The 21,854-nt window shown below is 42.9% G+C and overlaps 1 protein-coding gene across 6 annotated transcripts in view; it reads left to right on the forward strand.

Annotated features, from left to right (window-relative positions):
* ZMYND8 (zinc finger MYND-type containing 8) overlaps positions 1-12,788 on the forward strand; it is a 1,698,999-nt gene extending 1,686,211 nt beyond the window's left edge. For all 6 annotated transcript variants that reach the window (XM_044089914.1, XM_044089913.1, XM_044089918.1 and 3 more), the window contains one exon: positions 11,389-12,788. In XM_044089914.1, coding sequence (XP_043945849.1) covers positions 11,389-11,490 — 102 coding nt within the window. In that variant the 3' untranslated portion in view covers positions 11,491-12,788. The remainder of the gene's footprint in view (positions 1-11,388) is intronic.
* Positions 12,789-21,854: the final 9,066 nt, after the last annotated feature.

Consider the following 21,854-nt stretch of genomic DNA (forward strand, 5'->3'; position numbering starts at 1 on the left):
GCAACCCTCAGCAAACAGGTGATGGACATCATCCTTGAGGCCAGAAGGCCTAGTACTAGGAAATCCCATTCAGAAAAGTGTAAAAGATATTTTCTTGGAGCCAGTCTCTAGGAAAGGGCATAGCAGTGTCCTCCTTACCTCAAATTCTAGATTACCTAGCAGAGCTGCTCCACAAAGGCCTTCCTTCTCATCAGTTAAGATTCATGGCTCGGCCATATCAGCTCATTACAAAACTGAGCCACCTCTCTTTTTCTCACCCTCTGATCAAACAGTTCCTGAAAGGAGCTAACAATTTAAGACCGCCGAGGAGAGCTGTCACCCCTGCCCTAGGACCTTTTCTTTGTACTAGAGAAGGTCACGCTTCCCCCTTTTGAACCTGCTGCTACAGCAGAATTAAAATTCCTCTCTTGGAAAACAGTCTTGCTTCTAGCCATCACTTCAGCAAGAAGAGTGTCTGAGCTTCAGGCACTAATGGATGTTCTTCGTGTTTCACTGTTGCAGTCATTACATTTGGGTAACCCTACTGGCAGGTTGCCCTCAGCCGGCCTGAATTCCAAAGTCTTGGGTCCTGCGTCGACCTCTGTCACCCCCTCCCTGACATCAGGTCGTCAGGGATATAAAAGAAGCGTCCAACGCCATTTTCTTCAGTGTTTCTTGCCATGCGGTGCCCGAAGCAGAAGCAGTTCGCAAGTGCCGGTCGGCCGACTCCTGAAATTTTCGTGTTTCAGTTTCAGAACCGGTCTTCAATAAAGCTAAGTACCCCGTTGGGGAAACTTTTTTTCTTGCTCAGGACCGATGTCAGAAAAAGTTAATAATTGTATTACTTGTGGAAAGCAAATACCTCATAAGGATTTTCATTCTTACTGTATTCCTTGCCTAGGCCCTGATCACAACGTTTCCGGTTGTCGGTTTTGTGCTAGATTTAACCAACGCACTATTAAGCGTCTGTATTCATTGCTTTAAAGTATTTTGGTAGCAGGTTTAATTATCCTGAAATGTCGTCGGATAGCCATCCGACTACCGGAGTTTACAAAAAAACACAAAGAAAAGGATAAAGAAAAACAACCAAGGTCCAAAACTGATGACGAAGCTTCTCCTAAGCCAGTCGCCAGTTTGCCGGTTCTCAGTGAGGCGCTTTCGCAGCCCCTAACACCCGCAACTTCAGAGTCGCAGGCCACTACCGACTCCCACGTGGAGTCGGCCATGCCGCTGGATACCCAAAGTATTGGAGCCTCGGATGCTAATCCCTCAGATGGGTCCGGAGCTGCTGAGCAGGTACCGGCTTCTGAGAGTGTATTCAGACCACAACATCTTTACATTAAAACAACTTCAACTTCAAAGACTAAAGCAGCTTCTAAAGCAAATAAACTCAAGAGCCACGTGTACAGGCCTCTATGCCCAAAAAACAGATGATCAATATGGCCGAAGACCTGATTACTTTGATCAGGGGTTCCCATCCCCCTCCTGATAAAAGGCCTAGGCAAGAGACAGACTTTGAATCTTCAGATCAGGTTTCTGTTTCTTCTGATTCCTCTTCTGATCAGGGATATTCTTTACCCCCCTATGAGGATTCTGATTCTGAAGAATCTATACCTTCAGCATCCCCTCCTGAGGATTATTCCTTTGGGGAAACCTTGCATACCATGAGGGAGCATTTTCACTGGGAAAGCCAAGATTTTTCAGAATAAAAAAAGAGGCTCAGGGATTTCCTCTTACTACCACAGCACAGGCTTCTAGCCATTCCTCCTGTGTTAGACATTGTAGATGATGTGTTTTCGGTGTCTAGTTTGACCCCTGACTCCTTACCTCCAGCTCCTGTTAAGCCTGACAGATATTACAGAGTTCCTGATTCACACACATTTATTTTTAAAAAAACAGCTGCTGACCCAGAAACTATTTCATAGGGTCCCAAGGGAGTTAAGGCCTCTTCAGCAAAAAACCCACCCCCACCCCCCCCTCTGACAGGGATTCAAGAGCACTGGATAGATGGGGACAAAAGGTTTACACATCTGCAACTTTGGCTATAAGGGCCTTAAACTGTCAGTTTCATATGCTCAAGTATCAGCAACATCTCATGGGATTGCTTAAACAGAAAATGATGTTAAATTCTGAATGTGCTGAAAACAAGGAAATGCAGGATTTATTGCATGCAGCAGAACAAGCTGGAAAGCATACTTTGCAATGTGGTTTTCATTCTTTGGAGGCCTCCTGTAGGGCCGCAGTTACGGGTTCTGTAATTAGGAGGCATGCTTGGTTAATGGAACAAAATCTGCCTGATCATGTTAAGGTTGTTACCAGATGCACCTTTACAGCATGATACTTTGTTTGGTGCTAAGGCAGAAGAGGTGTTAAAGAAAATGGAAGACAAAGTTAAATCTATGCAAACTGTTAGATTTTTTACAAGTACAGCCACCTAGGTTTAGTAGACACTGGCCTACAAAGAATTGGTCCTTTCCTGTGTCAGACAGACCTCAAAGGGGCAGATCCAGACGTCCAAGGGGCAGATCCCAGGCGCAAGGTTCTTATAGGTCAAAACAATGGGGTGCTTCTACCTCCAAAGCTGGAGAAGATAAAGCAGAAACATACAGAAAGCAGTCCCAATGACTTTCCCCTGCCTACACCAAGCACTTATCTTCTGGCAGCACCTGTAGGGGGAAAATTAGCACTTTTTGCTCACAATTGGCACATTATAACACAGGACAAATGGGTTCTAAATATAGTGTCACAAGGCTACAAGTTCCATTTCCATACTCTGCCAAAGGCAAACGGCTGGCCAGATTTGCCAAAAAATCAATGGGCAGAGGCACAAAAACAAGTTTTATCCCTCATGGACATGGGGGCCATTCAGCAAGTACCAGAGCAAGAGCGGGGACAAGGATTTTACTCAAGACTGTTCTTGGTACCCAGAAAGGACAAGGCCTGGAGGCCAATACTGGACCTATCTATTCTGAACACATTCCTGGATATTCCAAAATTCAAGATGTTGACTTTGCAGCAGCGTCTGCCCATGCTGGGCAAGAACGCTTGGCTTGTGACTTTAGACCTAAAAGAGGCATACCTGCATGTTCCAATCAGACAATCATGCAGAAGACACCTCAGATTCAAGGCTGGTTCAATACATTACCAATTCTCTGCACTGCCGTTTGGCTTATCTACTGCGCCAAGGGTCTTTACAAAGTGCCTGGCACCAGTAATTGCATTCTGCAGACAAAAAGGAATACAAATATACCCTTACTTGGACGACTATCTAATTCAAGCAGAGAACAAGGACATTCTGCTTCAACATCTGGCATTTGTGAAAAGACTACTAACATGCCTAGGGTACACAGTCAACGAAAATAAATCAAAACTAGTACCCTCTCAACATATAACATTCCTGGGTGCAAGCTTGAATACAACTGCCCAGATGGTTTATCTCACGCCAGACAAACAAAGGCAACTGACTACCAATTTCACAATGTTGGCAACAAAGGCCCAGTAAGAAAAATTCTGCAGGCTTTGGGCTTCATGGCATCCTGCATCCTACTAATTCCATATGCAAGACTGCATACAAGGAAACTTCAATGGTACCTAAAAAGTGTTTGGACTCAACGTTGTCACAGCCTGGAAACAATGATTACTCTCATTCCCTGCCTGCAACAGGAGTTTCGATGGTGGGCAAAGGCTTGTCACCAGAACAAGGGACAGCCATTCACATTACCCCCAGCCAGGCAGACACTAACAACGGATGCATCACATTATGCCTGGGGGGCCCACATGGCATGAAGATGCATTCAGGGCATATGACCTCAAACCAAATGCATCTACATATCAATCAAAAAGAGATGCTAACTGTTCAAAATGCCCTGACAGCCTTCAAGGACCTACTTCAACCAGGACAACTGCTGATAAAGACAGACACCACCATGGTCATGTGGTACATAAACAAGCAGGGGGACACACATTCTTACCCCCTTTGCACACTAGCTATGACATTGTGGGACACAGCTTTGACTTACCAAGTACATTTGCAGGCACAATTCCTGCCAGGAAAGGAAAATACTCTGGCAGACGAACTAAGCAGAAACCTCATGGATCCCCACAAGTGGCAGCTGGATCCACAAGTTTTCAGCATGATAACAAGGAAATGGGGATGCCCGGGCATAGACCTATTTGCCTCTCCTCACAATGACCAACTAAAAAGATTCTGCACAAGGGCTTATCACAGCCAAGCATGGAAAGTGGATGCCCTATCTTTCAGCTGGAAAAACCTATCAGTATATGCCTTCCCTCCACTGCCTCTCCTCCCCAAGGTACTCCTAAAGGTCGGACAGGAGAAACCAAAGATGATACTGATTGCCCCAGACTGGCCCCGCCAGTACTGGTATCCAATCCTAAGGAGCTTGTCTTGTTACCCAGTTTGGACCTTACCTCAATTACCTCGCCTACTGTCCCAGCAAAACAATCAGATCCTGCACAGCCAACTCAGGATATTAAACCTGGCAGCATGGCAGATAATGTAGTCATACAAAAAGCACTTCTCAGCAAAGCTGTGATGGATGTCATTCTGGAAGCCAGAAGACCTAGTACAAGACAGTCTTATGCTGGAAAATGGAAGAGATTCTGTGCTTGGAACCAGGCACACGGAACTGATACAACTGTACCAAATATTCCTCAGCTTTTGCATTACTTAACTGAGATGCTGGACAAAGGCCTATCCTTTTCATCAATTAAAATTCATGCCTCTGGCCATTTCGGCTCATTACAATACAGAGCCACCAATTTTTTCGCACCCTTTATTAAAGCAGTACCTCAGAGGAGCCAAAAATTTAAGACCTCCAAGGAGATCACCAATACCTGCATGGTGCAGCTACTGCGGCTACTGTTGATATAAAGTTTTTATCTTGGAAAACAGCTCTGCTCCTAGCAATTACTTCAGCAAGAAGAGTTTCAGAGCTACAGGCGCTCATGGCTGTGGAGTCCTTTATCATTTTTTATCCAGATGGGGTCTCTCTGAGAACAAACCCAACATTTATGCCTAAAGTGGTGTCCAGTGTGGCTCTTAACCAAACTATTCATCTGCCAGCTTTTTATCCAAATCCGCAGAACAAGGGGGAGAGAATTCTGCACTCTTTGGACGTACACAGACAGCTTAGATTCTACTTGGACAGGACCAAAGCTTTCAGGAGGACAGAGCAATTACTAGTGGCATATGATGCAGGATCACAAGGAAAGGCTATTTCAAAGCAGACTATCTCGAATGGATAGGCCATTGCATTCGTTTCTGCTATTCACACCATGGCAAGCCAGTGCCTAAGGGCATTAGGCCACATTCCACCAGAGCTGCAGCCACTTCAGCAGCTTTACTCAGGGGAGTTCCAACCAGAGACATTTTAGAGGCGGTTACTTGGAGTTCACTGCACACCTTCACAAAGCATTACCATCTGCCATTCTACTCTAAATCCAGGGCAGGCTTTGCCACTGCAGTTCTGCAGGGACTCATAGCCGCTCCTAATGCTGTTTAGCTCCAGCCTCCTACCCATAGCTTTGAGACTCTACCCAAATGTAATGAATGCAACATTGAAACACGAAGAACATAGTACAGTTGTGTACGCTTACCATAAATGTAGATGTTTGAGTGTATTCACTGTTGCAGTCCAGGTTGCCCACCCACCATCCCCCTTTTTTCAATGGATCTTATACAACCTATGTGGTGTATTTGCTTATAGATGAAGGTAAAAATTATATTGGTGCATTTATTGTTTTATATATATATATAACATTTGGCTACCCTTTTAAGGGGCACCTGACATCTGGGGCAAGAAAAACTGAAGAAAATGGCGTCTGCCGCTTCTTTTATACCCCTGACGACCTGACATCAGGGAGGGGGCGACAGCGGCCGACGCAGGACCCAAGACTTTGGAATTCAGGCCGGCTGAGGGCAACCTGCCAGCAGGATTACCCAAATGTAATGACTGCAACAGTGAATACACTCGAACATCTACATTTATGATAAGTGTACACAACTGTACTTTGTGGAACCCTTTATTATTTTCCAGGCTGACAGGGTCTCCATCTGGACTAACCTATCATTTATGCCCAAGGTGGTATCCATTGTGGCTTTGAACCAATCCATCCATTTATCAACCTTTTCCCCTAATCCTCAGAATAAAGAGAAGAGGATCCTGCACTCCTTGGACGTGCACAGACAGCTCAGGTTCTACCTTGACAGGACCAAGCCTTTCAGAAAGTCTGACCAGCTGCTAATCAGTTTTGCTACAGGGGCAGAGGGCAAGGCCATTTCAAAGCAAATAATTTCAAAGTGGATAGCACACTGCATCCATCTCTTCTACAAACACCATGGAAAAGCCTACCCCACAGGGGATCAGAATTCCACTAGGGCTACCTCAATTTCTACAGCATTTCTCAGGGGAGTCCCTGCCAGGGACATCCTGGAAGCTGCAACCTGGAGTTGTGTACACACATTCACCAAGCATTACCACTTACCTGTCCTTTCTAAATCCAGAGCTGGATTTGCCACAGCAGTCTTACAAGGCCTGCTAGTCAGCCCTAATACTTCTTGACTGCCTCCACCCTTACTCATCTTTGGGAATCAACCCAAGTGTGATGACTGCAACAGTGAAACATGAAGAATATAGTACAGTTGTGTACACTTACCATAAATGTAGATGTTCGAGTGTATTCACTGTTCCAGTCCTGGTTACCCTCCCTCTAGCCCCCTGACTTTTCTAGACTTTCTACCTATCATCTTTTTGCCCATATCTTATGGCTATAGTATTTACTTTTTACTGGAGGTGTTCCACACCATGTAATTGCTTCCTATTTTGGGGGCTCCTGACATCTGGGGCAAGATAAAATGATGTAATGGCGTCGGCTGCATGTTTTATACCCTTGATGTCATGGAAGAGGTGACAGCATCTGACGCAGAAATCCCAAGTCTCTGGTATTCAGGCCGACTGAGGGCTACCTGCAGGCAGATAACACAAGTGTGATGACTGCAACAGTGAATACACTCAAATATCTACATTTATGGTAGGTGTACACAACTGTAGTTTCTTGATGGGCGTTCTGCACTTCAAAATACTTGTAGGTTTATCCTTTTCTTTGATACCTCAATTTCGTGGTAGAAATATTTACCCACAATCCCATTCCTTCAGAAGCCTTCAAGTTTTTATCATAGAAGATTGTGTTTCTTGGAGTTGTCATCCAGGAAGATCACTGAGCTGCAGGCTCCAATGTGTAAAGAGCCCTGCATTGTATTCCATAAAGACACAGGAAGCATTGGAACTAATTCTTATCTTGTGCCTAAAGTGATCTCAGAATTGGCCTTAAATGAAGGTGTATAAATACCATTATTTTCCCCAATCCCTTGAACAAGGAGAAAATAATGTACTGTACTTGTTGGATGTCCTTAGGCAACTGGAGTAATGTGTAGAAAGAACAAAGGCTTTTAGGCAGTCAGAACTCTGTTGTCTTCTGTTTATCAAGAAAGTAGGACAGACCATTGTCAGAATATATTTGAATGGCTAGCTAATTGCATTGTTTTGTTTGAGACTCATGAAAAAAACTCTGAAGAGATGGTTAAGGGCTCGCTGCACAAGGCACCACCTACTAGAGCAGCCTTTCTTAAGAAATGTGTCCCAGCTCAAAGTATCTGTGTGGGATTTACCTGGAATACTGCCCATACTTTCTCCAAACTGCACATATTGGACATTCATTCTAGGAGCAGAGCTTGCTTTAACCCTGCTGTGGCCACCACTCACTAAGGATACCTTAATAACATTGTATCTTTTTCCACTGATAAGGCATAATACTGCCACAGTAATCCTTATGGTGAACATGGGACTGTTGTGCAAGTGCACTCACTATAACAGTAGATGTTTGAATAGAGAGATCACCATTGCAGTGTAGACTCCCACCCACTTATTTCCTGTAGGTGACCTTATTAGTCTGCAGATGGATAATGGAAGGAGACCTGATCTGGGGTCACCACCCCTTCCCATTTAGTTGGAGGAATATTGAGCCTGCTTCCCTTGCTAATAATTTAGTTTTCTTTATCCCTGTATTTTAATGCATCCTTTTCCCCTTTTACTTCCTCTTAGAAGGGAGTAGTACTGTTTTCAGGATACACTGAGTACCCCCTAACTTACCCAACTAGGACTCAAAAAAGTCACAAATGTACCTTTTAGAAAAACATAGGCAGATTACCTCAGAGGCAATATCTGCCAAATAAGAACTGAAGATGCTGGCAACTGCTCACTCTCGCTCTCTTAGATGAATGTCAGATCAGTGGACTGGGCAAGGTGAGGAATTCATCTTTTCTTGGGATTTGGCTCTGGAAGTCAGGACAGGAGGACAGAATTCTGCCTGCTGCTAGTTCCCAAGATAGTGTACAATTCTGCAGCAGTAATCCTTCGGTTCATACGTCTACTGTTAGGCTAGGTATACTCGCATAATTGTATTTTTTCTCTTTCAGCATCACTGAAATGAGTCACTCATCTTATAGTTTATTTTCCCAGGTGCATGACCATGAATGTCCTTATATATTTACAATGCGACTCCTGTAGTACCCTTCTCTTTCCAAACTTAGAACAGCTTTTTATACTAGTCAGTAAAAAGTGTAGGTTGCTTGGCTGATTGTATGGTTGAAAAAATATAGCCAGCAGCAAAAACACCAACTTTTTTTGGCTTGTTTTGTGGACATGTCCCCCCTCCTTCGCAGGGAAAGCCCTTGGTTATTTAATAAACTCTGTGTTGTCAAAACTTGGTATTTATTTAGTATTGCCTACATTATATTTGGAGAAACATAGGACTCCCTTTACTAGCTAAACTTTGTTTAAATGCTTCTTTATGAAAACCAGTTTCATTATATTTGACATAGTTGAATCACATTCTGCCAGGGCTAGTAGGATTTAGTGTTGTGAAATTTGTAGTGGTACACTATGGACCTGTATTCACATTATCCTGCTTCACTGTAAAAGAAGGATCCTGGAAGACTGGACCTACATCTTTCCTTTCTAAAGATCCCTTCCTTTTGGATGCTTTTCCTCCAGACTCTGTTGCCTCTCTTTCTTTCACAGGCATTACTGGTCTCAGTAGTCCTTAAGGGTGCCTATCTCTATATTCCCATTTACAGTCTTTTCAGGAAGATTTTACGTTTCTTCCTCTAAATTTCAGTTCTTTGCTTTGCCCTTTGGTCTCTCTATGGCACCAAGGGTGTTCACCAAATGTTTGGCCCCTGTCATAGTCTTTTTTTTTATAGGCTTCAGGAAATCCAGCTATTCTTACATCTGGACAACCTACTTCTTCTGGCTCCCTCCCAACCCAAGCTTTTACAGGATCTGAACTTTCACCATGCTCTTTCTGATCAGTATGGGATTCACCATCAATCTGAAGAGATCCAGTCTGACTCCTTCTCAGACCACGTTTTTCCCTAGGCTGCAGAATTCAAACAATTCCAATGTTGGCTTATTTTCCTTCTTCCAAGGTTCTCTGTCTCTCTCTGACTACCTTTGTTCAGTCTCAGTTTCCCCATTCTCTCATTTCTGAAAGGCAATTTCTCTGGAGTTTATGGCATCTATTGTTCTCATGATCTCCTTTGCCAAACTTCACATTACGGAAACCTCAGTGGTACCTAAAGACAGTTTGGCTTCAGCATTGTTACCCTCTGAAGTTTCCAGTTAATTTCCTTTCCTCCTTTATCTCAAACACAAGTTGTTCTGGTGGATTCAGCACATCTCCCTTAATTCGGGATGCCTTCTCAGACTCCTACCGCTATTCAGGAGCTGTTCACAGATGCTTACGATTTGGGGTGGGAGCCTTTTCCAACAATGTGAGGGTTCAGGGTTTATGGCCCCTTCATCAGAGGTCAGACCTCATAAACATAAAAGAAATGAGGATGATTGTTCTTGCTCTTCAGCCCTTCCATTCTCTTTGGTCTCCAGGCCTTTGAAGGTCTTTACAGACAACACCACAGTCATGTGGTACATCAACAAATAGGCAGACAAGGTCTTATCTTTTTTTGCAGATTAGCCTTTCAAGCCTGGGATTTCATTAGGTAACCATTCAGGTGGTCTGCATCCCTTCAGAACACAACTTAATGACAGACTCCCTGAGCAGGCCCAGGACACAGCCTCACAAACTGATGTTTCACAGAGAGGTGTTTCTGAACATAGTACATCAGTGGGGTATTCCTCAAATGGATCTTTTGTCTCTGAACAGGCAACTTACTAGCTTTTGTTCCAGAGTTCCAAGTCCTCTGGAAGATGGATGCTATGTTTTTTTTTTTTGGAAGGGGATATTCCTATATGCTTAACCTCCTCTCCCTCATCTTCCCAGAGTCTTGCACAAGATCAGGAGGGACTCCCAAAGAATCTTGCTGGTAACTCCCTATTGTCCCAGACAGTATTGCTTCCCCCTCCTCTATCAAATGGCCAGCGGCAGTCATCACAAGTTACCTCACACAATGGATTTTGTCACACAAGCCAGGGTTTTCTCATTCACCCTCACTTGCACACTTTTCAGTTCACACTTTGAGTGATACAATTTTGTTCCCATTTAGACACCACATTTCTGAGGAAGTGCTTAGGGTTCTGTAGGAGGCCAGGAAACCCACTACCAGAAAACCTTATATGGCTAAATGGAAAAGATTTTCTGCTTGGTGTCTCAAGCGTTACCAGGATCCCCATTTTCAGTGTGTGTGTGTGGGGGGTCCCCTTGGTCCTTTCTTACTTATGTGAACTGCTGTATGCTGGCTTAGGATATTTTTCTGATAAATCTCACCTGTCAGCAATCTCTGCTTGGCTGCCCTTGAACCACATTTGGACTCTCATTTTGAGGTCAAACAATTCCTTAAAGGTGTCCTTCCAGGAAAACCTATTCTTCCGTCTTGGGACCTTAATTTTGTCCTTAAAAACGGACTCTGGCTCCTTTTGAGCCTGCCTCTTTGCAGCACTACACCTGGAAGACTGTTTTGTTGGTTGCACTTTCTGAACTTCAGGCTCTGGCTATTCCTCCTTTTTTGATTTTTCAAAGGGATAATGTGCTTTCTTACCTAATTATTTATTTATTTGCACCATCCCCAACATAAATGAATTGCAGTGTGACTAATTTGCAGAGAGGTAGTTTGGCCTAGCTATGAATTAATTATCAAAATTTTCTGTTTTATGAGATCAAGATCCTTTGAAAAGGAATTGATGTAAGAGGCATAAATCTTAGGAAGACTCCTCAGAAATTATTAGTAAAAATGAAATATAGTCTGAATTTCATATAGTTGATAAATATGTTATAATGTGGAATTATTTTACTTTGCTGGTAAAATGTATACATGTCTTTCTGACAGTTGGCAAAATAGCTTTAATATTTTTGTATTTTTGTTTTAATCCTCAGACTATCCCTGTAGTGGTGAGTCCTAGCACTGGAACAGTAACCATGAGAACAGGAGTGCAATATGTCCAGACCACATTGCCAGTTCAAGTTCGCAGAGTTTAATCCTGTTTGCACTTCGTTTACATCTTTGTGTTCCAAAATTCAGCTCTTGCACAGAGTGTAAATTGTGACATTGTGGTTCTTTTTAAATTTCGGAAGTTGAAGACTTTACAGCCTTTGTACTTGTTTGTACAGAGTGTTAGCTACACTACACTAAATGTAAAGGATTATCACTGGCTTTGAACAGCTAGTCTAAATTAATATGTGCCCTTGTAGATAATGTACAGTTTGTGGAGTTCTTCTAACCTGTAGCCCCAACTTCAAAAAGGTTGTTTTGGCATTTAACTTATAAAACTGGTGTATTTAGTGATACTGAAGAAATTGCCCAGAACTTGTTATGCATCATTTTCAGAATAATTTAAATTTGTACAAAATGCTGTTCTTTCAGGGCGTATATGTAATATGGAAACAGAGCCAAGGAAACTAAATCTTGGAGCATAACAGGGAGTTTGGCAATATTTGTTATCCCTTTTTTTTTCATACCCACCATCAGAATTCGGATTGGAAATTTTGGAATATCTCTGAAGTTAATTATCCTGTGGATTTGATATTCGACACCCCCCTCCAGCTGATTATTTGCTTGGAAGTCTGCGCTGCTCCTTAAAAAAATAATTAACATTAATTGACTGTATATAGAAAAGAGAGAGAAAATATTTTTCAATGAAGTTCTGCCTTACTCGGTCTGGATGAATTTTTGTGGAAGTTTGATACCCTGGGTTAGCATCGCAATGAAAAATCCCTCAACAGTGACTATCTTGGTAAGAAAGATGATTCACTTAAGTCACTCTTTTACAGCCACAGAATGCTGAATAACTTGTTAGAAAGCATGATAATTGATACTGCTGATGGATTGAAAACAAACACTGTGTATATGCTGGAGCATAAATGCATTTGTATGTTGAGCACATGAAGAAGTGATGAGTGTGAGTTAACCCATGACAAAAAGCTGTTACACTTACCCTGTATCTTGTGAATGTCAAAGGCAGTGAACAAAGAAAGGAGGTGGATGTGTGTGAAAGGTTTAGCTGTATAATATCGTATCATTCCAATAATAACTTTGTTGTACATTTTAGTCATATTAAGTTCTCTTATTCTTTATAAATGATACCGTTTGTACAGTCTCTTACTGGGTACCTGCATTAGACCCAGATGTTGAAAAGGGGGGGGGGTCTAAGCAGCACATTGTGAATTACAGTTGTGATAAAGAATAGCAGTGCTGGCCTTACTTGTGAAACATAATTGCTTTTAGCATATGGAAGTATTTTTTCATATTTTTTTATAAAATTTGTTATTAAAACAAACTGTTTTCGAGTGTCTTGTTTTAATCTAGCCAAATTATTTAGTTTCTGGAGGCTTTGTAAAAGACTCTTATTTCAGCTACCTCTGTGTTAAAAACATGGACTGAATTGTAACTTTCTAGCTATATGTTTTAGTATGACAACTGGTATTGGTAGTTTCCCAAAAATATAGTTTAATGTGAGAAGCTTCATGTGGAAAAGTAATGTGCAGGTAGAATATGGCCATGTTATGGTTGTACATAGGTGTGCAAACCAGTGCAGCACAATAAAATACTGTGAGTTGTGTATCTTGCAGTATATGACCCCGCAAATAATTGCAGCCCATCTACTTGTAAAGGACATGAGTGATCACTCTACAGAGAACATTTTACTATTTTATAAATCACCAGTCTTTCCCACATAGTGCTGTATTTTGTAGCCTTCAAACAGGCCATCAAAATATAGCCGAAAAATTATTCCTTACTAGAAAAAACACAGGATTGGAAAAGTTTTTGAATTATTCAAAAAGCATCAGGAACTGTCATTGTGTTCTCTCTCTTACAGTTTACTTTGGTATATACCCAACCAGAGGTCAGACCTGTGTTTGATACCATTCTTTTTGAAAGTTCATTCCTGGAGTATTTGGCTGGGGAATGTTTTACTAAAAATAAATACTGGTAATAAACAATAAATGTGACATGTACTTAATGCTGTGTTATAAAATAAGCTTCCCTTGCTGTTAGGAAGTGTTACCCATTAACCTCTTCCAGAAATAATCTTGATTTTATTCATAAAATATTAAGTAAAACATGCCAGTGTGGGATTGTAGTGGTCAAATTGCTTGAAGACCAGTAGGTTTTAAGTGTGACAGTCAAACCTGTAAACTTTATTTCGTTGTGTGTTCACTTCTGGGATACAGTTTGATAAATGTTCAGTGTTGTGATAAAGGTAAGTATACCAGACTATGAATGTAATTGTCTGTATCAGTAATGGATTTATCATTGAAGGCTCACCTTGATGGTTCTTAGGTTGGGTATTCCTTCTCCACCAGTCAGAATTCAACCTTTTTTCTATAAAAAAAAAATCCTGTATTCAGGGACATCTGTACCACTGATACTGACACGTTTCTTGACATGCAGTCACTGCTAAATAAGCATATGTGTCATCAGAGCCTTCCCTTATTGCTGTTCATTCTCAATGCTGTAGTAACCTATGAGTAGTGCCCTGTCACAGACAGTTCCAGGCCAGCTTGCCAAAGTTCTAATTCCTCTCCCTCTTATTTACTCTCGCTTTCCCTTTGGAGGGACATACATCAGCAACCAAGGTAAATCTTTAGAAGTTTCCTGCCACCTGGAGGTGAAGCATCTGTCTTGTTCCAGAGGAACAGCAGTTTGTCAGAAGCTTTTTGCGTAAAACATTTGTGAACCTCTTCCTCTCATAAATATTTTTGTTGAATATTTGTGGTATTTTTTATTGATCTACCTTAACATTTAAAAAATGGTTATTTGTGGTATTCTGCCTTAAGAATACCAGCTTTTGTCAGGGTCATTTTGCACATGCTTCTGCACTGTGTACTTGGCTTATTTTCCAGTTTTGTTTGGAAAACTGTGATTTTTATGAAAATATTACATATTTGGGCTGTACTTTTACAGATGGAATGTGTGTTTCATACCTGTTACTGTTTTAATGGAATTAGAACATTTTCTCATTTTTAAGGTTAATATTCTTTGATATTTCTGACTAAAAATTTTAAGTTCGGATGACATGATTTTCAGTGTACTACTTGTATTTACTAGAGTGGATCTGCGGTGGTGCAGCGGTAGCGTTGTTGCCTCACAGCAAGAGGTTCTCCCGTTCAGTTCTTGGCTGGAGTGTGGAGAGTGCCTTCTGTGTGGAGTCTGCATGTCCTCCCCGCAGTTGGGTGGGCGTTCGAAAGACATGCGTGAATGGGCGTGCCTTCGTGGAAGGTTGAACGTCGAGCTGGCACCTCGGCGTTCGTGAAAATCTACTGCCAATCATTAGCGGACCGGAGTTCCGCTGTGGCGACCCCTAACCGGGAAAAGCCGAAAGACCAACAACAACTTGTATTTACTAGAGTGGGGAATTTTTTTATTGGTCTTTTGAGGAAGGAAGTGTACTACAGTGCTTTCTAGTGAATACTTAACCTTCTAGTGTTATTGAGCTTACTGTACTGGCAATTAGGTTTCTTCTCTGGCTATAGCATAGATCATTTTCCTGGTTCTCCTCCTTCCATTTTACTTGTACCTTTAAAAAAAAAAAGTAAAAGCATTGCCTCAGCCTATGGTTAGTGACTCTGACATGGCAAGACATGGTCCCACAGACTGCTTATGTATTGCCTTGACCCTCCCCAGTTTAGCTGTAATGGACGTCATCAGGGGCTGTTCACTGACTCTTAAGGTATGGGAGAACCAAACAATTTAGGTGCAGGAATTGTCCAGGGAAAGAGACCTCTTGCCTGCAATGGTAGGCTGTCCCTTGACTATTCACACAACAGGAATATTCTTAGGGGAAAAAGAAGCAAAAAATTGTAGGGCAGATGATCAGGTTGTTTATGTATACGAGTCAGATGTTATATCTTTGAATAACAGTGTTTTGCAGGCAGTCAGTTCTTGGAGGGGAGGGGGGTTGCCTTTTCACAGTTCTAGTGCGGACATTGCCAAAGAACAGTGTGTATTTTCAGATGAGGAGGATTGTGACAGAGACTGGGGTGATTTTCCTCAGGAATCCATCACCCAGAACTCTGACACTTGAGATAGTGAAACTAAAGTTAAACCTAGACATTTTTCCTATGGTGAAACTGTTGCTAGTTTCAGGGATTTTTTGCTTGGGAGCAAAAAGGGCCTTCCCCAATACTGGGCAGATTTTATGATCTTTTAGAGGATGTGGTTCCTAGTTCTGCATCTATCCTCTCATTTTGGCATCTCTAGAAGACACTTTTAAGGCCACCTGCTAGGCTCCTGACTCGCAGGCTGCAGTTTCAAAGAAAGCTGATAAGCAGTATTGGGTCTCTTCATATTATATATGTCTTTATTCTCAACTATCAGCTGACCCTGATGCAATAACTCCAGCAGCAACAAACAAGAAATCTTTGGCTTCCTCTAACCCAGTACACTCTGTTAAGGAAGGTAAGTGCTTAGGAAAACAAGGTAAGATAAGATACTGTTTGCTTTTATTATGTTATCCTTTTGGATTTTGAATTAATAGGGATATTTGTGAAAGTTTATGCTAAAATGTGCTTATAGTATAGGAAGAATTTGCTACTTCATTGTTTCCAAAAGGCAGGTCATATTTGAATCAGATTGTTTCTGACGACTCTAATTTCTGGACATGCTCTAAGAAGTGTGTATGATTGTCCTTACACTGTGTCTAGATCATCTGCTTCTTCTTTGGTGTCAGAAATTTGTTTGGTTGCATAATCAAAATTTTCTGATGATTTTGAAGTCTGATATTCTTAAGTCTCCATTTTTCCCGGATCTGGACGTAAACTGATGCATAGAGTTTCTAGGATTTTTGTTATCCAAATTCTACCATAACAAAGCTGCTTCTCAATCCTTTTAGATTTGCATAACAAACAGAAATCCCAGCCTAACAACAAGCAGGTCCCCAAAAGAAAATGTCAGGAGCATAACTCTTCCAAACCAAGTAACAATTAGCTTTCCCAAAAAGAGTTGAGCTCCATCTCATGAATTACTCTGCCAGTAATCTGATCACCTTACGCACACCTGCCCCAATTTCCCTACCTCTCTCTCACTGACTGAACCTCAACCCCTCAGCCTGGGGTCAGGCAGTTTCCGACAGATGGGTGTTGAAGGTAGTCCAGGGAAGGTTTACTTGGCAGTGGGTGGACTCCCCTCCTCCTTTCAGGGACCCCACACACACACACACACACACATCCACTCAATCAGACAGACATGTTTCCACCAGTACTACAGTGTATGTTAGAAGAAAGGGTCATAGAGCCAGAACCTGCAAACCTCATGGACAAAGGTTTTTATTCCAGGATATTTTTGGTACCAAAGAAGGAGCATGCTTGGATACCTGTTAGATTTGTCTTTTCTCAACCTTTATGGGAAAGTTCCAAAATTCAAGATGATGACCTTACAGTCACTACTTGGTTCTTCCAGACCATCATCTTATGGTAACACTAGATCTCAAAGATGCTTACCATCACCTACTTGTTCACAGGTTCAAGAAATATCTGATCTGATGTCTGTCTTCAGTTAATCCTTGACTGTGGGTTTGGTTCCTTATCTTGGAACCAACTTGGCCATTGTTGCAGCTCGTCCCTTCCAAAGACTCTTGAGCTTAGCTCTGCCCATAATGCTCCTCAAGATTACCTCAGATCTCGTTTGCCACTTCAAGTGCCAAATGCATTCTTCTCCCGTCCGCTCTTGAGCTAGCAATTTCTTCAATTTGTGAGTGTTATTTCACATTTTCTATATTTTTCTCCTTGTATCTATTTCTTTAGTTCTTTCATAGTTACTGATTTCCTCTTCTTTACTTAACTGCTGTTTTTTCCTTGTTATACCATCGTTGGTAGCCTCCCTCCTTTCCCTTTCTTGTGTGTGTGTGTTTTGATTAACATGGCTGAAAAGTCTAAATGCACTTCTGGCTTCAAGAGATGCCAGAAGTGCAACCACAAGCTGCCAAATTCTGACGGTCATGACTTTGCATGTAGTGCTTGGGCCCAGTGCATCTTCAGAAAGACTGTTCCATCTGTCATGGGTTTAGCCACCGGCCCCTTGTAGAGAAAAAGAGTAAGTTGATCCTCAAAGGCATGATAAAATCTAGCTTTGATGAGGTTATATGTGTGACCTCTAAAACCGATGTGTTTCCCTTCCTCCAACTGTTCCTGTAGGCATGAGAGGTTGAAAAAAAGAAGCTGCTGTGTTCCTTCACTTTCCTTGGAACCGCCGGTTAAAAAGGCAAAATCTTACACTGTTCCCACAGTTTCCGCAGAACCGTTGGGAAAGTAGCTGTCTTCACCGGTGCCATTGGTGCCAATTTCTGCACCGACAACTATGGCACCCACCTCTTCCTCAGCTCAGAGTACTTCAGCCTCTTCTGTTCCACCAATCTTGGAACCAAAGGAGTTTTCTTTTAACAACTTACCACAGACTAGATACTTCCCAAGGACTGATCCCTTTGTGGACCGACTACCAAGCCCCTTTTTGGTTAGACCTCAGTCCCCTTCAGTCTACTCGGTCCGCTCCAATGGAATCTGATGTTTTGAGGTTGGTGGACCAGCTCCTGGCAGTGAGGGGATTAACCACTTCCTCAGTTTCTAGTACGTCTGGCTCTGTAGCTTTAGATGTTTCTCAACAGACTCTTGTTCCTCTTCTGATTCCATCTGAGCCTTCGGAGTTTCCAGTTCCGACATTCCCGGTGTCAACTGTATCAGTGCTGGTGAGACCTCCGTCTCTGATGCTGATAACTACCCTGAGCTCTTCTGTTCTGTTGGAGCTGGAGACCTCCCAGGGTCAGAGCTTCATTGTCAGTTCTGGGGAGCGTGATTTGATGCCAACTTTATCGGAGCTGTCCATGCTTCTTGGGGCTTTGGCACAGGTGAGTTCCACTCCGGTTTCAGGCTTGAGGGAAGTTGCCTCGGTGCAGGATGGGACCACAGTTTTGAAGGAATCTGTTTTGATTCCGGGCTCCCATTCCTGTATGGGGGGTAGGACCTTCTTTCTGGGCCATGGAGATGGCCTTGTTCACTATGGGCTCACAGTTGATTCCTCTTCTATCAGAACAACCCTCTGGTTCTTTCCCTCACCCAGAGCTACCTCCAGCCTCTGACTTGGGACACCGGCACAGAAACCTCAGGATCCATCCATGCTGGTTATGCCCTCTTCAGACACCTCCCCGGCAAGTCCCACTGAGGAGGTATCCTGGAAGAGAAAGTGCAAGAGGAAGCAATTGAACTCCCCTGAAGAGTCTTTCACAGAAGATGCTGACTTTGATGAAGGGGAAGGTTCCCCAAGGTCACCCCCAGAAGACGTTTCCTTTGGTGACATTCTAGAGATCCTTAAACAGAGGGGTGGCTGGACTTCTCAACAAACTTCTTCAGAGGAGTCCGTATACCTAGAGACTTTCTGTGTCCGACCATCTACTGCCTGTATTTCTCCACCTGATGATGATCTGATTAAACTGATAGCTCAGCTGGCCTGGCAGATTAATGACTCCATCGAGCCAATCCCTAAGAGACCAGACCATATATTATCAGCGCCCATGGATCAACAGCATTGGGCTAAAGGTGTGCCAGTGGATGCCATGGTGGTTGCGGCAGCCATCATAAAGGAACTTGCTGATGAAAATCCTACTATCCATCCTTCTAACAAGGAGTCTAGGATGATGGATATATTTGGGAAATGCATATATGCTTTATCAACCTTCACATTTAGGTCCTTGAATTTCATATCACATTTCATCAGGCTTCAAAGAGATCTGATAAAGGAGCTATCGGATACTTTGACAGTAACTGTAGCTGAGGGGGTTCAAGCTGAAGTAGCTTCTCAGCTGGCCACCCTTGATTCAATATGTAATTCATCCATGAGACTTATCACACATGCAGCTGAAGGGGCAACCAAGGCAGCGGGTTCTGGCGTAGCTGTAAGATGACACGCCTAGATGTGTTTCTGTGACTTTGCGGAGCCCTTTGTCTTTTTTTGTCAATGCTGCATTTGACTGAACATCCCTTTTTGGACCCAAAGTTAGAGCCCCTTGCTAGATGTGAGAAAGATGGGAAGACACTTTCTGCCATGGGGGTATGCTTTTCCACTCCCAATGGCCCTACTTGAGGAACCAGAGGAGTAGAAGGCTATGGTTCAAAAAGTCCCAAGTGTCTTTTCAGGACTCTCATGGCAATGACTCCAACGGCGGGGGGGGGGGTTATAATGGAAGATGCCTGCTAGAGGCAGAGGTGGCCCACAGAATCAGGGTTACTGGGATTCTTTCCCTGGAAATTTCTATCACAGCACCTGAATGGAGACCTGATTGCATCCTCTGGAGGGGGATGACTTTACCTGCACCTACCTGCCTGGCTAACCTTAACAATGAACAGTTGGGTGCAGAGGATCATAAGAAGTTATCATATTCTCTTCTTCAACTGACCCAAGCCCACCCAAGAGAATCTCTGATGTTCCACCCAATTACAGGGATGCTGCACTGCTAGAAAATAGCCATCCAAACAGTCCCATCAGACCAGATAGGATTCAGAGTTTACTCAAGATTCTTTTTAGGGCCAAAGAAAACGTAACTGGAGACTAATTTTTGGATCTTAGTGCCTCAAACAAGTCTGTTCAAAATACCAAATTTCGGATGGTCATGGTTCAGTCTGTTCTCCTGTTATTAGGGAAAGACAATTCAATGTGCTCAGTAGATCTTCAGGATGTCTATTATCACATAAAAATAGACAAGCACTCGAGAAGATTTCTGCGCTTCTAGCTGGGAGCCAGTCGTTACCAGTTCAGAGCCATGCCCTTTGGCCTCACCACAGCCCCCAGGGTGTTCACCAAGTGCATGGCAGTGGTGACAGCTCAATTCAGACTACAAAGATTCTGGTTATTTCCATACTTAGATGACTGTCTCATTACTGCAACCTCCAGGCATCTACTGCTACAAGCAAGGAATTATGTCCTTCAAACTTGCTGTTCACTAGGGATCACTGTAAACTACGAAAAATCCCATCTAGAGCCAACACAGCATTTAAAGTTCATAGGAGAGGTGTTGGACACAAGCACCTGCATAGTGTCTCTTCCTCAAGAAAGACTTCAAAGAATAAAATCACGAGTCAGACAGATTATTCACAATGGAACAGTGACTGCAAGATCGGTACTTCAGGTTCTAGGATCTATGGCGGCCTCCATCACCTTAGTTCCCCTTGCCAGGTATCACATGCAAATTCTTCAATGGCTCCTGGCATCACAATGGTCATTAATGACACAACCAATGTGACATCAAATTCAGATCAACAGTTTATGCAAAAAAGACCTGAGTTGGTGGCTCCATTCCAATGACATTCTACTGGAATGTCCCTATGTCCCTCCAGAACCCCAAGCCATAGTGACCACAGACACATCACAGATAGGGTGGGGCATTATTTGGGAAAGACTGTCCAAGGCACTTGGTACCAGTTGGAGGCCAATTTGCACATCGGTGTTCTAGAGATGAAGGGCAATGCTGCTAGCATTGCAAGCATTCCAAGAAAACCTCCCCTCTGGAACAACTGCGATCCAGGCAGACATGTCAGTGGTTTGGTACATCAACAAACAGGGGGGAACCAGATCTTACCTTCTTTGTTGAGATGCTCTCAGAGTTTGGAAATGAGCAATTTCAGCCGACCACTTTCTAGATGCAATGCATATTCTGGGGAGCTCCAACATGATTGCAGACAAACTGAGAAGAGCATCCTAATGCCTCATGAGTGGTCCCTCAATCCTTTGGCAGAAAGGATATTCCATCAATGGGGTCAGCCTTTCTTTGATCTGTTTGCATCTCCTCTGAACAACAAATGAGCAGCTATTTCACCCTGATCCCCCCTTCCAGGGGAGTCGCAGAGAGATCCTGTTCTCCACAATTGGCCCACCGGTCTTCTGTATGCCTCCCCCCCCCCCCCGATTCCACTCATATCCCAGTTTCTGAAGAAAGCAACAGGTTGAAGAACAAGATAATTCTCATTGATCCTTTCTGGCCTCGACAGATATGGTTTCCCTTTCTGTGGCCTCACCTAATTCAAGAACCGTGGACTCTGGACCCAGCTCCAAACCTATTGTCCCATCCAGAGGAACTCATTCACCTGAATCTCAAGCTCACTGCATGGCTTCTCCAGTTCTGATGATTGCCAGGCACACTAGCCTTACTGCCCCAGTTCAACATATTATTTTAACGTCTCATAAGCCTTCAACTAGATAATTATATAATGGCAAAATGTTTCAAAAGGGGCTTCAGACAGCAAATTTGACCCATATTCTGCACCTGTACATAAGCTCTTAGAATTTTTAGCATCACTTTTTGAGACTGGAGCATCCTCTTCAACTGTATGAGTTCATCTAGCTGCAATTTCAAGTTTTC

The sequence above is a fragment of the Protopterus annectens genome, chromosome 12.part0 (genome assembly GCF_019279795.1).
Source record: "Protopterus annectens isolate FY-2018-M chromosome 12.part0, PAN1.0, whole genome shotgun sequence".
Taxonomy (NCBI): domain Eukaryota; kingdom Metazoa; phylum Chordata; order Ceratodontiformes; family Protopteridae; genus Protopterus; species Protopterus annectens.